General features: G+C 42.4%; 1 protein-coding gene across 1 annotated transcript in view; it reads left to right on the top strand.

The window, feature by feature from the left end:
* LOC147011045 (uncharacterized) overlaps positions 1-17,750 on the top strand; it is a 604,759-nt gene that overhangs the window by 534,520 nt on the left and 52,489 nt on the right. Inside the window, exon 5 of the mRNA XM_085858901.1 lies at positions 16,769-16,965. Within this exon, the coding sequence (XP_085715027.1) occupies positions 16,769-16,965 (197 nt within the window). The remainder of the gene's footprint in view (positions 1-16,768; positions 16,966-17,750) is intronic.

Raw genomic sequence — 17,750 nt, 5'->3', positions numbered from 1 at the left:
CTGCCAATGGCACTTCACTTGAAATGCCCGATCCAGTCTGCACAGTTGCTATTATCAATTTTTGATGAGATGCAATCATGTTAAGGTGATTGTGAGCCGTTGTGTCGCGTTACACCTATCCAGGTACACCTCGTGCAACTTTATGTTTATCTGCTCCCTGCAGCCTGCGGGGTGAGCTCTTTGCCAGTCATCGATTGACAGTTATTGAGATTGCTTTGGATTGTTTGTGGAAAACCAAAAACGAGTCGCTTTTTCACGCTCAATATTTTGCTTTTCATGCCTGGGCCGAGGGTGCTAGCTGGAATGATATGGAACCCGAGAGAGGACGAAATGGGCACCACGGAGGTTGCTTTCCTGTACCTTAATCGATACATTATTGTGTGTGAAAACAAATTTTACACATCTGATCTCTTATAATACATCTGATCTTACGATTCCACATGTTGCAGCCAAGGAAATGCTCCACATCTAGCAGTTCTTTTTTGACCAGGAAACGTCCTGGAAAGTCCAAAATGTGATTATCCCGACCGATCTATGGACTTTACGTTGCTTGTTTGTGTTCCGTCCCGATTGCTTGTTCTTACCAGATACGATATATGTGTGATCTTTAAAATGTACAAGAGTGCAAGCAGGTTAAACAAAGGGCTTAACACCTCTCTTTGAAGACAGTACGCATGGGATGCACCATCCCTTATTTTGTTATCGCACTCATGATGTGCAGATATATTTTGATGCTTTTCCATTCTCGACCAACCAGCTCAGTCTACCATTTTTAATTATCAGGCAGATCATAGCCTGACGAGTCCAGCAGGTGAGTGAAAGGTCAGTGCACTTACCTATGAACATTTGAGCCTGGGTTTGACTCATGCCTGACTACAAAATGTCCCTTTGATGGTCATTGAGCTGGGTGTCCCATGATTCCATCTGCGATCATTAGTTGGTGGACTTTAAAGATCCCACTGGGCCATTCATTTAGAATAGGTGAGTTATCACAGGGACCTTGACCAATTACAAATTCCTGCCCCAGCTAGCTGCAGATGAACATTAGGCCTGGCCAGCTGGTTCATGAAACACTTCCGACGCAAACCTTCCCTGACTGAACCCACAAGAAGGTATGAATATTTGAGGAAACTAAAGTTGCAGGAGCAGTCGTAGTAGTAGTTGTAGTCATACTAGTACTACTACTTCTATGCCACATGTAGCAGCACTTTTTCGACCAAGAAACGTGATTATCCCGACCTCTGACCGATCTACGGAATAGACTTTATGATGCTTGTTGTGGTTTCATCCCGAATGCTTGTTTTTCATATCAGATGACAGATATGCACAGGAAATGTCCATTTTGGACCCAGGAAATGTCAATAACTAGTAGTAGCAGTCGGGGTAGTAGTTGTTGCAGTCGTAATCAATGCCCTCCAGTGATGATGGCTTTTAGTTTACACCATTTAGTAAAGATCACATTTGTATCTCATAAACCATCAACTCCAAGGTGTGGCACAAATGTTATGTATTTGGGGGCTTGTTACTTGGCGAAATAATTTTGCCAAGTTTGTTGGTCTGTAGTGTTGTTCTTGTTGTTAGTCTTTCGGCTGCTCCCTTAAGGGGTCGCCACAGCGGATCATCTGTTATGATCCGCATACTGATTTGGCATAGGTTTTACGCCGGATGCCCTTCCTGACGCAACCCTGGTCGCCTCTTACGACACAGGGATAAGGATTAGGTTTCGCCATGATTCCGGGCTGCCATACACCCTCTCATAGCGCGGCCCAGCGCAGAGCTCCCGTCCTCAAGCGATCCTCTAACCCAAGCCTCCGAGTAGCCGGATTACAGGCGCACGCCACTATGCCGGTTATGTTGGTCTGTAGTGTCTGCTTGTCTGTAGTGTCTGTAGTTGTCACACGATTTTTGTCCACATTTTTCAATAAACCCTTCTGAATTATTTTTGTGTGTAGGTGACTGGCCAAGGACAGCAACGCAGATTTTGGTCAGGATCTGGATCCAGATAATATAATTTTTTAAGTGATTCATCACCATTGAGACGGAGGGCAGATTTTGGTTCAGATCCGGCCAATCAGTGGGATACAAAATGTAAACTGTTCAGCATGGCGGAGGTACTGTATGTGCTCTACCGAGTGTCATTGTAGTTTATTCTTTTTCACAAAGTATCGCTCTCTGAGTGATTTCTAGTTTGTTACTTGGCAAAAAAATTTTTTGTAAAGTATGTTGGTCTGTCACGTTTGTCTGTCTGTCGATTTGTCACACGTGTTTTTTGCCCACAGTTTTAAGCAATTGTGCTGAATTTTCTTGTGCATGTTGATGACCATCCAAGAACAGCAACATACATTTTTGGTCAGTATCCGGATTCCGTTACACCCCGTAGGCCAAAAGGTCAACATAGGCTGTTTCTAAAATTGTCAATTTTCATCCGATTGATTTGAAATTCGAACAGAATTTTTATATCAACTCACTGAATTCAACCACCAATTATTTTTGAGGTCAACATAGGCCAAAATTTCAACATTGGCAAAAGGTCAACGACTTAGGTGCGATTTCTAAAATCCACAATTTTCATCCGATTGACTTGAAATTTTAAGAGGATTTGCATATCAGGTCAATGAATTCAACCACCAACTGTTTTTGAGGTCAACTTAGGCCGAAATTTCTAAAATTGGCAATTTTCATCCGATTGATTTTAAATTTTAACAGGATTTCATATCAGCTCACTGAACTCAACCACCAATTATTTTTGAGTTCAACATAGGCAAAAATGTCAACATAGGCCAAAGGTCAATGACTTAGGTGAGATTTCTAAAATCCTCAATTTTCATCCCATTGACTTGAAATTTGAAGAGAATTTGCGTATCAGGTTACTAAATTCAATGAACAAGTATTTTTGAGGTCAACTTAGGCCAAAATGTCAACATCGCCAAAAAGTTGACACAGACCAAATTTCTTAAAATTATCAATTTTCATCCGATTGATTTTAAATTTGACGAGGATTTGAACATTTGGTCATTGAATTCAACCACCAATTATTTTTCAGGTCAAATTTGTTTTATGGATTTCTCAAGTATTGGGCTATGCATGACATCTTTCGTGCTTGTTTGTTTGCTAGTTTATTGATTGAGGTAAGTTATATAATGTTTCCTCACTATTAAATAATATACCAGGAAGTCTTGAGGCAGGTATATTTAATGAGGTGTGTTTCATACTTGTTAATTTGTCTCATCAATCACTGGCTCCATCCCTTCTTGACTTTGCATGTAAATAATTATTTTTTCATGCATTTTTAATTTCCATCTTTAATAATCATTTTTATTTAGCTCTCTGCTGTAAAACTGCAGGATCCCAAATTGTCTTACCTCTTTTGCTCCGCCAATGGTTAACGCCTGAAACATCAGCTGCTCCTTGCTTCCATGGTGGTTCGCATACCTCAATCAATAACATCCTGTTAATTTCATGCATTATCTTACTTATATGTTCTCTCAAACTCCCCCACCCCCCTTTCCCAGACTCTCAACCTCCCTCATCCCTGACTCTACCACACCTTCTCCTCCCTCCTTAAAATAAACGGCGAGCAGAAGCCCATAGCTTTCACTATCTATGATGATTGTTACGTCATAGAAGTGCCTCAACCCCACTTTTCCCTGCATGAATCGTTCCCCAGAATCAAATCCAAAAACGCATCCCACCTTGTCTATTTATAACGTACTGGATCGAATGACATTCAAGCGCTTCATCGGAACCCTTCCTCAATTTTGTCAATTCTTCCCATTAAATCCTCATCTATTCTCAGTGGGCTACAATCCACTGTAAATAGTTACATTCCTTTATTTACTCCCCATTACTCTCAATTTTTCATTCAACTTCGTTTCACTACTCCTTCATTAAATCACTTTTCACTGCTTCATTGCTTTCTGACGTTTCTTGCTATTGAGTATGCACCGCTTCTTCAAATCCTCCATCGAATCAAGTTCCCTCGCCCGATATTCTTTCTGCTTTTGTCTTTCTCACTTAATTTTGTTTCATATGTAGCATAATCAGATTTTGTATGTTCCACTATCCCGACTGCAAACCTTCCTTCCCCTCTCATTTCGATTTTATCTTAAGGAGGTAGTTGGGGGGGGGGGTTCTCATCCTGTGACTCACAGACGTATCCCAGAGAGGGAAACAGTGCTTGCGCTTTATAACTCAGTTCGCTTTGCAAGAAAAATATAATATTCGAGCAAATAACCATTTCAAGATTGCACGAAATGAAACGCAACGTACTTTGTTTAATTAGCAGGAGGTGCAGGGTTTGCACCCATATGTGTGGGGAAGCATGTGCAAACTACTTAGCATTTCAAAACCTGCGCATGTGTCATATAATAGAAGTGGCCCTCATTAAGTGGTAATATGTTGAGAGCGACTAGTCTAGATCCATCCCTTTGAAATCGTCCTTTTCTACCATTGTGTAGAGCATGATCCATACCTGAGTGATCAGTGGGCACAACTTGGTTGCATGCAACTAAATAGCATGTTTGCCTATGGTGCATTGACCCTACCAATTGCTTACAGTTCCACAACCCATTGCTTTCGAGATAGACGGGGCTCCAGTTTCCAGTGATCCGCCGTGTAAATTGTGATGTATTTATCTATCACTTGCATTTTTGTAAACTATGATCAGTTGTTAAATAAATCCTGATTGTGCTCTTTTTCATTCACTATTGTAAACAGAAGGTAAACTTGCAAAAAAAAAAACAGCGACTATTTAACCGGGAAGAGGGGGACATCACACATTCAACAGATTTATTGCAAGAATTCGGAGAGATTTTGTGGAGATTCGATGGGAAATCGTTCGCATTTGCTTCGCCTTGCTAGCTTCTGCATTCAATATCTTCTTCACAACAACGAGATCCGAGACAACAGTCTCGATCGTCATCATAATTATAATTAGTGAAGCCATTGTTGATGAAAACAGAGCAACAGCCCCATCGGGGTTATCATAAACAGGACATTTCTAAATGTGAAAACCTTGTTGTGCATCTCCTTGCACAGAGGCGGATAAGCAGTGGCACGCAATTCCGTGGCGTGATGTTGAGAGTGCTTTGGTTGCAGAATCGATGAGAAGTATTATGGTTCCGGTGTGGAACTGGCTTTAGTCTTCCATGGAGGACTCGATCAACAAGAGCGTTTTTGTTTGCTCATTCTCGTGGCCTCCAACATCCCTTCTTGAAAGGGTCAAGAAGTCGCCATTGTCGGTTAAAGTCACAACTTTGTTTTCTTTCGCTGTGTGCTTGATTTTGCTGATAATCTTCTTGTTTTTTTTATAAGTGGGTTCACCAATTGTAACAAAGCTCGAGAACAGGTATGTGCTGCCCTATCCAGTGATCTTCAGTATAAATGTTTCTTCGACGTCCTCATTCGTCTATCTTGGATATCTGCTCGAACCAATGCATTACATTGATGAGACATCTTCCGTTAAGCGATAACGTTTTATCTATTTATTTTTTTCTTTTTATTCCTCTCCCTCTCTTTGTCTGATCGGATGATGGTCGGGCACAACTTAGGTTGTGGTCCTGATATTTGGAGAGATTCTGGGATTGCAGGGTCGAAACCTCAATGTTGGATGGTTCCCAGCTGATGATCTGGATGGTCATTGAATCAGACAGTCAATAAGCTGGAGGAATCCTCTTCTCTCTTCTCTACTCTTTCTCACCCTCACACTCTCTCTCTCTCTCTGATTTTGTATCGGTCAAGCCATATATGTATACCTACATTTGTGTCTGTTTATACACATATCTGCCTGTTCTGTCTGTCTGTCTGTCTGTTTGTTTGTCTGTGAGAAGGATATCTCAAAATCTTGTTGACCGATTTGGAAGTAACTTGGTGAAACAGTTTGGCGCGTGACAAGGACGAATTGATTAGATTTTGGTTCAAGTCTGGATCCGGATCTGGTCTATCAGTGGGGATACAAAACATAAAATTCCCTTTTTTGCCATTTCACAGAACAACTGTTGCATCATCGGCTTCAGTAAATATTTTGAGAGGATTACTTAATCGAGCTGATAAATTATTGTCGAGATAATGAATTGATGAATTCAACAGAACGTTTATCGAGGTATGCTAACAAACCATGGTGGGAAACAAGGAGAAGCTGACGTTTCATGCATTAGCCCTTCGTCGAAGCAGAACATCCCCGGATTGGTGAGATATGGTGTTCAAATGCATCACAATGTGCGACGGCCTTGGAGACAGTTTGCATGAACACGCTTCTGAACTTGAGATATCCTGCAGCACACTCTGCAGATGCGCAGCAACTATTTCATTGGTACCTTGGTGAGGATGCTTACTGTCAGGATGCTCCCTCATCATCTACAGGGTGACCATAATGTCTTGTGCCCCCTTGTAAAAATGGTGGCATTGCCTTTTATCACATTAGCTGATAATATTAAAGGGTTCTACAAGTTATACCGCAAACATTTGCAGCACTCTTTCACCTTATTACACATTTACATTTTACAGCGTATGGTACTCGCCTTAAGTGTCCAGTGGATCCCTTCGTGCCCCATCATTGTCATCACAGAGAATACTTTTGTGCCACGTTCTGTGGGACATCTTCCAGATCGTTTTGGTTTTGCAAACCCATCACGTTTGCATGCAAATGACAAGCGTTGTACGATGCGTATTTTACAACCTGTTCCAGCCTCGGATCCTTGTGTGTCGTGCACCCTTGGGGGGCGTTACAATTGCTGGAGGAAAATGGAGCAAAATCACATGATCTGTGTGATTAACTAGCTTTTACAAACAGTGTTTACATGCTTATTCACATTGTTAGTTACATCACAATGCCTTCTTTCCACCACTAGATATTATTCCATCATCTCACTTTAACTAGACTCGGTGACTTAATGGTTGGAAGCATCCGCACTGAGTCTGGGACATCCGTGGTTCGAATGTCGGCGGAGTCGTACCAAAAGGACTTTGAAAATGGTATGTGCTGCTTCCTTACTTGACGATGGGCATTTGAAAAGGAGAGCATGGACCATGGACAAACAACCATGTGTTGGCAAGCATTGCACAGGCGTAATGGGCCGAATGGCCTCGTCCGGTGTTGAAGCTCCTTGTAAGTGAACCCTAATATCGCATCACTGTTCCCACACTGTCTACGTATGGTGAAACGTGTAGTTTGTTTTTGATCTTTCAAAAAAAAAATTTTTTTTTGATCTTTCAAGTTAATCCTTTGTGTGTAGCTTTGACACGTCACAACTGATGGATGGAAGGAATTTTTAAGCACAAGCTCAGATTTTGTATCATTGCTTTTGCCTACTTTCTCTCACATCAAGGTGAGCCTGTTGTACAACCTTTTACCTGCGATTCAATCGATATTGTAAGCTTTGTGAGACTGCCACCACCAACTTAAAGGATGATGTTTACTGAACACCAGTCTCAGTTAACATTGTGTATGGTTATGCCACTGTGGGAGAAAAAGGTGAGTCATAGATCAGTGTGGGGAATATGGTGCAGTGGAAATAGATGGGAGGGGATAGAGGGGTGACAGGGGGCGGAAAGGGAGAGGGGGGGTTGGTGAAGTACATCGCTTGAAGATATCACAGAATAAAAACTTCAGTAGTATTTCTTAGACACTAACTGTCTTTGCTTCCAAATCTCGCTACCCAACCGCACGCTCATTGTCCCTACCTCGTCCTCTCACACCTGACCATTCCTGGAAACTGTCTTTCTTACCAGAGAAGGTGTGGGGGTTTCTGGCAACCAGAGACTACATTCTGACAACGATAGACCTGCCACTGTCGCATACCCTCTTTCACTCTGTTCAACTGATCATTTGCATTCAGCCACCTTCTGTCGACTTGGAAGTCAATGACATCACTGTATTCCACAAAAAGGATGCCAAGCAATTGTTGCCCTCACCGAAGGAGATTTAGTGGGAATCGAGATGGAGGTATTGCATTTAGGTCCGTTTGTTTCTCTGTCTGTCTGATATTTCAAAAATGTGTTGGGCCTGATATGTTCTTGTGGATCAGGTATTACGGGGAGGAGGTATTCGCTCTACCGAGTGCCCTTCTAGTTTTTAAAAAAAAATGTATCGATGTCGAAGTGATGGGTGGATAATGAAGGCAGACCAAAAAATTAATGGCGAATTAAGACCCCCCAGCGATGGGACAGCGAGGTGACCAAGGATGAGCCTTGATAAAGGATATAATTAAATAAGGCCGTTAATTAAACAGTATTATCTTCAAAAGGCGTTTTTTATTCACAAAAACACCCAATTTTCATTTATGCATTCCCTTGGTGTGCAAACAAAGTTTCAGACCACACACACACACACACACACACACACACACACACACACACACACACACACACACACACACACACCTGGTTGCCTCATTGGTTAGGGACGCAGCTGTGCTGCTGATGCTGTGCCCCAGTACTAAATTTTCTAATTTTTCTGACCACGACAGGCCGAGTCTACCCCACCTAGTGTTAATTCAACAAACAACAGGGTTTGAACTCAAACCCCGAGGATCCAAGCAACCACCCTAACCACTATGCCAACACCATTCTGGTTTGGTAAGGATAATAACAATAGAGATTATATGTATCTTGGAGCATGTCACACAGGAGAAGAATCTCGGGGTGGTAATGGATTCAGGAGGTGACAGGAGGGAAGCAGACAGGACAATTCCAGGCAGCTATAGGTAAAGCAAACAGGGTTTTATGTTGTATTCATAGAGGGCTAAACTATAAGTCAAAAAGCAGTCGTTTTAACAGTGTTTAGGAATGTAGTGAAAAAAATCTCACCAAAAATATTGTGTGCAGTTTCCATCACCACATCTGAGGAAGGACATACTGTAGCTACCATAGAGAGGGTACAGCATCGAATGACTGATTCCAGGGCGAGCTCGACTAAGCTAAGAAGAGTCGATGAAGGAGGCAGGGCTTTATACATTGCAAAGGAGGTGGTTGCGAGGGGATCTGATAGAGATGTTTAAGACGATGAAGGGTGTGGAACAGACATGTGAAGTGGAGTTTTTCAGCAGAGTGGACAATCTTGCATGAATAGGGTAGCCATATAGCTTGAGAGTAAAGAAGATGCGAGCTAGACAGTTTTAAGGCAGGGGTCTTTCATTCGGAGAGTGGTCAATGCATGGAATGATCTCCCCGGAAAGGTAGTGGCAGCGGAGTGGGGTAGATAAGTTCAAATGGAATTTAGATAGGTACATGGATGCATTGGGGATGGAGGGGTAAGGTGATATCAGCTTGTGTGTGGCTGGGTGATGATACCTGGGTTGTTGCAGCTCAGGGATGATGGGCCAAATGGTGTACTCCTGCACCAAAATTCCCTTGTTTATCCATGTGTTTTACCAAACTTTTTTTTTTTTTAATGAGAAACAAAACACGGTGTATCACGCTAGTGTCGAGATCTGCTTTCGATGCACGTGCAGTCTTTGCTCCAGAAAATATGATCTACATACCTTCGGGGATCATCTCGTCGATGCTTGCTTTCATAAGAGGTGACTGACGCTACACATTGGTGTTTTGAAACGTGGTGAGGTCGTGCAGATTTACCCTCACACCAAGTTTATTTTTCCTCTGCGCGTCGCTACTTCAGGTATGTCTGCTGTAAGGGACATGACATTTGTGCACATTTAACCCCGTGTAACATACAGGTGATGGGAAACTAACCAAGCCGCATCTTCAGGGATTGTGGTCATGGTAAGGTTTCTCAAGGCATCAACTGCTGTCCATTGGCTTGGATGCGAGCGTTGAGAAAGTCCATTTGTTTTCACCTTTCATGAAAGAGCTCAGTACTGATGGAGTTATTTATAACATGGTCCAAAATACTCAGATATGATTACAATTAATATAACGATTTTAGAATTCGTTATTTGCCGCATGAACGTTTTTTTTTTAACTTGGACGTCCTGCCCCTGAGCAGCTGGCTGAGCTATATAATTGAAAGACACCTCGTGTACTTAAGGACAAACACTCCTTCAACTTTTCCCAACTTGCAAGGTTTAATTTTTGAAAATAAATATAAGAACACAAGACGATCAGGTGATGCATGCTCAGGGTATTTTGGGATTGTTTTTTACGATCGTCTGGATTTTCTCATTATGATGTTTCACATCATTACGTTAGCGAAGCCATAGGAAAAAAAAATCTGTATATGGCACTCAGGACCCTCTTCTTGATTGGCTCTGGATTTATTTTGTGGTTATTACTATGTGCACATGTTTGTCCCATCTATTCTCAAGTACGAAGGGGCGCATGAAATTGAGAGTGTCACTGAGTTCAAACATCTTAGTTCAGTGACTCCTTCCACCAGAAATGCATTGATACCATTCTCTCATAAAGGGAGCAGTACACGGAGCATACCACATCCCAGGAGGTCAGACAGCATTGGAGAGACCCGGAAAGCTTCCAAATGCCCCCCCTTGTGTGATCAGCCCATCTATTCTGCAGGCCGAATGAGCACATACCCAAGATTAGCCCTTTCACTTTGGTGACTGACTCTTATCCTCAGGGCATCCTTCATGGGCGATGGAAGGATGAGATCCGCAAGGAACTGAAAGAGAGAAGTATGGGGCAGAGGACAATTCCTCTGAATAAACCACAGGATCAAAGGCGAAATGGCAAGCTATCTATCGAGTGGCTGCGGTATACGTATCTCATGGAACAGAAAAATTAACACTCAGGTGCATTGTCTGTAGTGTGCATGGTCGGTCAAGAAAGGAGGCTTGATAGTAAGAATTACAAGTGTGGGTCGGAGCGACAGACACCGGCATATAAACAGCGAGGAGCTGCCGTTGGCTCAACTTGCAGGAATTGGTTTTGTGTCCATGGAGGAATCGTGGTGTGTGTGTGTGTGTGTGTGTGTGTGTGTGTGTGTGTGTGTGTGTGTGTGTGTGTGTGTGTGTGTGTGTGTGTGTGTGTGTGTGTGTGTGTGTGTGTGTGTGTGTGTGTGTGTGTGTGTGTGTGTGTGTGTGTGGTTTTGTTTTTGTTGTTTGTTTTATTAATTGATGGGGACTGGCATGACAGCTCGGATTTCGACGACAGTCTTCATAATCTGAATTTGATACTGAATCCGACTATTAACTTCCTACCTCGTGCTTTGCAGGCAAGGTGTTACATCAATGACTATGCTATCCTTCATTCGGATGTTAAGACTAATTAAATTAGCAACCAAGGGTGGACTGACACCCTCTCTTTTAGCAATCAGCGGTTGATGTTAAAGATTCCATGGACCTTTCAAAAAGAGTGCGCCAAAGAGCAAGGATCAACTGAGGCAGGTTATCCTTCTGAACAGCATCTCAAATAGCCTCTTCCTTCCCAACTCCTACTGCTCAGGTTCTCATGCTGACCGTTTCAACAAATGGTGGAGATGTGTACCGCAACTTTATGTTGCCTCACACCTAGAATGCTATGGGGAGGTGGGCCTCGACCGCCATGGTATAGCTATAGGTTACCCACCTTGGAGAAGGGAAACTTTGAATTCAACCAACAGTTGGTTGCTTTTTTTATCAGCCAATTCAGGGTGGTATCACCACCCACCATTTTGTAACCTTTTTATGGCCTCACCATTTTCAGTACCCTCAGGTGGGGTAAGCATCGTCTCTACGATGAGAAGCCGCTTGTGTGGTTTTCAGCTTGCCCCTTCCTCTAAAAGCGAGCCATACAATGGCCATTGTTTGCTAACATGAACATGGATGGAACAGTTTTCTCCCCACTTAATTTGTTTGATACGATCATAAATTTTTTTGGTACACTTCTAATATTTATGGAATTTATTTGTGTGTGAGATTGTGAAATCACATATCGATCAAAGAAAACATTCTCAATTTAATTTTCTTCCATGCAAGACAGCTCCATCCTCATCAACTTGCTCCATCCTCATCAACTTGCTCCTTCCTTTTCCTGTTTTGAGGTTTGCTCGGTTGTCTTTTTGACAAGAATCCCTTTTGAGTTCATTGCACGCTGCTGACCGTGCAAGGGTTGTGGGAGGTACGACGGTTAAGGCACAGGCGTGTTGGACCGCACACATTTTTCCTGGATTCTCCTCGCTCCACCATGAACGTTCAATGGAATTTTCTTTGTCCTTTTATAAACCCTTGTCGGAGCTATACCGGTTGATTCAAATCCTGAAAAGCAATGACAGGGCGTGGGGATGTGTCCATAATTCATTATAATGACTTACTGCATTTTTATGGCTGTGGGGGTGTGAGGCGAGAACAGATGACATCCCCAAAGCCTTCAAACTCCATTTTATCCTCGTATATTGTGATCTTGAACTGGCAAGTCAAGCTTGAATCGCATCTTCTCTGTCGCATTTTATTTGCCGACGAGTTTATACTCTGCTCCATCATTGTTTGTGATCGATTTTGTCTTATGGACTGTGACTCGACCATCGCCAGAACAAAGCCATAACTGGACGCAGTATTTCATCTTTCCTGATAACGGAACATTCGGATTTCCATGCAACTTGTTTTCTCGCATTAAGCGAGGAAGAACAGTCATTAGTTTTATATCTGAAGAAGAATACATGAAATGGACAATATACCAATAACTGCCTTTTACGATCATTAAAAATTCCCTTCGCAGCCAGCACTAGGTGATAGCCACAGGTGTGAGGCATACCTGGTGTTTGCATCTCCAACCATTGTGCATGGATTACACTTGTTATAGGAACTCTGTGCTTTGCCATCTATGTACATTACGACTTGAAACATTCGTGTTCATCAAACTTGAAGCAAGATGCAAGTCTTATAAGACTGTGTGTGTGATCACAGAAAGAGCGTTTAAATTTACATTATTTCACGATATATTTCAAAATACACCTTTCCATTTTATCCGTGGTCGCTTGATCCTGAAGATGATACTTCTTTGCGGGCTCCTTTTTCACGGTGACATCCAACTCCGCCGGGGAATCATTTAAATTGCTCTTTTTTTCCCCATTTAACACAGAATTAGCACCAGGCAGATGGTTCCGCAAAAGCTCGCGACAGCTTGATCATGTGTGCACAAACGCACGCACACTCATTGCACCCGGACAAACTTTTCCCCATGTTCTTGTGAGCCGGGAGGATGATGCACGAGAGCAGCTCAAGGTTGACACACACACCTTTGTTTTTATCATCTGTGGATCATTTGAAATTCATACGTCAATGCTGAATTATTTCGTGGTGGTGGTCGTATGGCAGCTTAGCTATCATTTCTTGAAGCACGACTGTGTCGCTGATGCAGTACCCCTCTACCAGTGCACACACTGGAACTGGTACTCATTTCGCCGACCTCGGAAGGATGACAGGCTGAGTCAACCCCCTGGTGTATTAATTCAGCGGCCGACGGCGCTTAAACTCAGGACCCTAGGATCCCAAGCCGCCACCCTAACCACCGAGCCAACACCAGGCTCCAATTATTTTGTAATGGAAATGAACAACTTATACAGTAAGTGTTATCAACCATGATCATATAAATTTGGGTAAAACTAATTTGGTGACTTACAGTACATGGTAATGTCTGCTGTGAAACACAATGAGGAGCTGTATGCAAAATACGTTGCGCTTTGGTGGTCGTGGGGGTGTTTCTCAGAGCATCACAGAGTGTCACGGGGGAGGGGGTGGTGTCAGAGCCACAGCTATGTGACAAAATCTTCATGGACGTAGCCACCTTGGATTTCCTTTCACCACGACAGGATGTGTCAATTTAGAACGACCTTTCTTTCAGTTGAATTCATTCAAAAATGGCAGATAAGAGGTGCTGTTCAAGTCATTAATTCAAAGCTCCGAGAGGACTTTTCTCAAAAGGAGGAAGCAGGAAGTTCAACATGAAGGTTGTAAAATTTGGAGGGAGCTGAAGAGCCACACTATCTCATTGACTGAGCTGTCGGATGCCACCGATAAAAGGACTTGCAGAACGGAAGCTGATAGGAAAAAGTTTAAAAGGTGACATTGCTCTCATTCAATCACATTTGTGTTTTTTTCTCGTGGGGGGGTCAGGAAAAGCATCACCGAGCATCACAGGGGTAGGTACGTGTTAAAAAAAAAACTGCCAAAAGAGTCGTATTTTGTGTACAGCCCATCAGTTTTCCATTAAGTTCCTTGTGTAGGAGGACATACAACCAGATGAAAGTCATAAAAGACTTGTCTGCACAATTTGCTCATGTATACCTTTAAACAGATGGTGACGTGAGTTCCAAATATAGACATGAATTTGTGAGCGATCTTGAGAATTCGCCCGTGAAACCAACTGCTGTCACTCAAGGAAACATTAAAGTTGTTGGCGACATCATTTTGAAGAATCGCCAGGTAACCATACGTGAAACTGAACAGGAATTGGATGACGGTGTTGCAACTGATGAAAAATGATTCCTTCTCACTTAAAATTCAATCAATTCAGGACAAAGGTAGCTATTAATAAAGGACATCACGTTTCCTCAAAATGCAACTTGTGTGGGCATTGCAGCAGAGCTCCTGGAATGCTACCAGAGAGAGAGAGAGAGAGGGAGATCATCGTTTAAAAATATGTGGCCCGTGATGCAATTTGAGTCCATGATTTGACAAAACAAGCCATTGTGGACGAGCGACATTTTTGGGGTGCCACCACTGAAAACGTATGGCGTTATGGGACCTCCGCAGTATAATTCATGCGTAATTATTTCAACTTTGGAGAACAAATATTGCATGATAATACAAGAACGATGGTCAGGTATGCTGTCTAGAGGTGTGACTTCACCGCACGATGATTCTCGCTCTCACACATATCGGTGCCTGGCCACTGCTTGGAAGTACCAAATCGTTCCCCAAGCAGCCAAAACGACATGCCATCTTATGGATTTTATCCATTTACACAAAAAAAAAAATCGAAACGTTAACTTTATGAATTATGAAGACATCAAAGCACGTGTTATGAAATGGCTATGTTCCCATCCTTGAGATTTATATTCAGATGGAAATGACGTGCTACCACATCGTTGGGATAGTTGTTTATGTACATCTATAGTGGGGAAGCAGGACGCACCTTGAACAATAGGTGATGTGATCTCAACCTTTGGGTACCTTTTGATTTTTACCTCCACCAACGAAGGTGGACGGAGGTTGTGTTTTCACCCCTGTCTGCTTGTCTGTTTGTCTGTCAGCAGGACATCCCAAAATGTTGCATAAGAATTCGGATGGAACTTGGTGGAGAGGTTGCGTATGTAACAAGGGCGAACTGATTCGATTTTGGTAAAGATTCGGATCCAGATGCGTAATTTTTTTGAATCTACAAGTGATTAATCATTATTGAGAGATATGGCCAAAAACGAAATATAGCATGCTATCTCAAAAAAGATGTGGATGGATTATGACAAAAGTAGGTTGATGAGTTGGGTGGGTGACAAGAACAAGGTGATGAGATTTCAGTTAAAGTCAGAATGCAGATCTTGCCAATCATTTGGATAGAAAACGTCAACTGTTCAGCAGGGTGGAGGTATGGGTTCCACCAAGTACCGTTTTATCCAGAATGTAAAGGTACACAGTATCCTTGAACTATGCTCGTAGCATCGCTCTTCCTGATTACCTCCTATCTGCCCCTAAAATGCCGGCTACTGAATTTTTATTTTTTTATCTCTGTTTGTTAAGTTACTTATGCATTCCCAAACTTTCCCTGCATTCTGATATGTTTTGTGTTGATTCAAATGGGAAGTATAGTGCACCGATACTTACAGTTCCGTCACGAATATCTTGAAGCTCTAATTAATTATCTCAATTCAATCTTGGTTTATGCCTTTCGTATGGTTTTCCTAACAAGCTCTTGACAAGGAGAATGATTGAATGTTTCATTAGCCCGATGCAAGCTGACAATCCAGTGAAGTTTTGTCTAATTTTTCACCAGCATAACCCACGCTCTGCGTGACATGTTGGGGTGGGTGTGTTTGAGAAAGGAACTGATGCAGAGTATCAGTAGTAATTTTACTTTAATGCAGTAAGTGGAATATGATTTCACTGTTTCAGAACCATTTTATTTACTTTTTTTTGTACCATGCACCTCATATGGTCTTTGAGATAATGTAAGCCGAATATCACGTTACTCGAGCGCAGAACAAAGTCGAAGATAGCGCGACACGAAACCGCAAACTCGGAAATAATATATAAGATGAAATCTCACTCATAGTTCTTAATTTGTAATATTCACTTTCCCTGAATGAGCGCACCTGAAACGTACAACACGCCGTAGTGTTTCTGCACCAGATGTTTTACGTGTGCTAAGCTAGTCACTTACTATAATTAGTGCTTCAGTTTCCCTGCACAATTCCTCTTTGTGAAGGACAACATGGGATCTTTGACGTCCACCAACTAATACCAGCAGATGGGACACCCAGATTAACGTCCATCCGAGGGACGGATGGTTGTCTTCACATTGTTGTCTTACACTGCCTGTAAAGCACCGTGATGACAGTTGATAACTAGACCGAGATTGAAACAGACAAGACAGCTCAGAGGTGAGTGTACGTGCCTCTAGGGTATCCTGACAATCCAGTTTGACAAGTAATTGTCAGGTTGAGAATCAAATCTACATTCTACAGCTCAAAAGTAAGTGCTCTACCATCCTCATGTGCCATGCTGTCAAAGTACTTCATTGTATCTTTGAGATATTCAACAAACATTCAAAGATATTTTCAACTCAAGTTGATAAAAAAAATTTTTTATATGTCTGTGAGCATGTATTCTTGGTGTCTGCATGGTAAGTTTAAATAGTATGACATGGTGGCCTCTGCCTTCAGGTATCAGCCAACTGCCAATCTGCGGTGCTGGAGGGCCGCGAGCGCGGCGGCTCGACCCGGGCTTCGTTACTTTTGTCACTGGAAACTCTCTCGACCACGCTCACCCTGCATGTTTGGTTTCCTCAACTTCCTCTTCGTCTTGCCCTCTCTGACGGCCATCTGTCCCCCATCAAGGGCTGGCGTGCTCCTCGCCCAGGGTATGTTCCTGCGCAGTCGGTGAACACACAGCGCAACATCTGTACCATACCATCACCATATGAAGTTTTCTATTAATGTTCAGCCATAATTTTGTCTTGGCATTGCCATAATTTCAAACTTTGCTATTATAATCGCAATGTTGTACAATATCTGATATAAAATGTGTCCGCACGCTATTAGCTTGGTAACAAAGGCAATTACCACACGCACATGAAGTGAAAAGCAGGGTTAAGAAATTGGTTCATTTCTGTTGCCCATCCCCCCCCCCACTCCTCCACCACTACCAACATGTCTCTCTGTCTTATCAGTTTATGATTGAGGGACAACTGATTTAAATAAAATTTTATATTTTGGACACGAATCTGAACATGAATCGGGAGACAAGTTTGCCATTTTACAGGACTTTGTCTGTGAATGTGTGCCGCACATGCGCAGAGAGGAGTGAGATAATATTTTTACTCTGTCTGCCTGCCTGGCATTCATACATGATTGAAAATCATTCCAAACAGGAAATTTAATGTTTTTAAGGATGTTAAAAAGGACACAAACAACAGGCACTAAGAAATAATTTAATGGGTTAGATTGGATGATGTCATAGACACTGGGTAAAATGGCAGAAAGAGTCATAATTAATTCATTAATTTGTCTTTAAACCTTTCATAGCCCCATTGAACTTAATCTGAAACGGGGGCTCATGGATATGGTCTCAATTTTCATTTCCTGTGTGTGCGCGCGTGCGTGCGTGTGTGCGGGGGCTCATGGATATGGTCTCAATTTTCATGTC

Source organism: Eptatretus burgeri, chromosome 16, assembly GCF_056783735.1.
Source record: "Eptatretus burgeri isolate ZD-2024b chromosome 16, Ebu_testis_v1, whole genome shotgun sequence".
In the NCBI taxonomy this organism is placed as follows: Eukaryota; Metazoa; Chordata; class Myxini; order Myxiniformes; family Myxinidae; genus Eptatretus; species Eptatretus burgeri.
The sequence above is the reverse complement of the archived record's forward strand: the minus strand, read 5'-3'. Positions and strand labels throughout refer to the sequence as shown.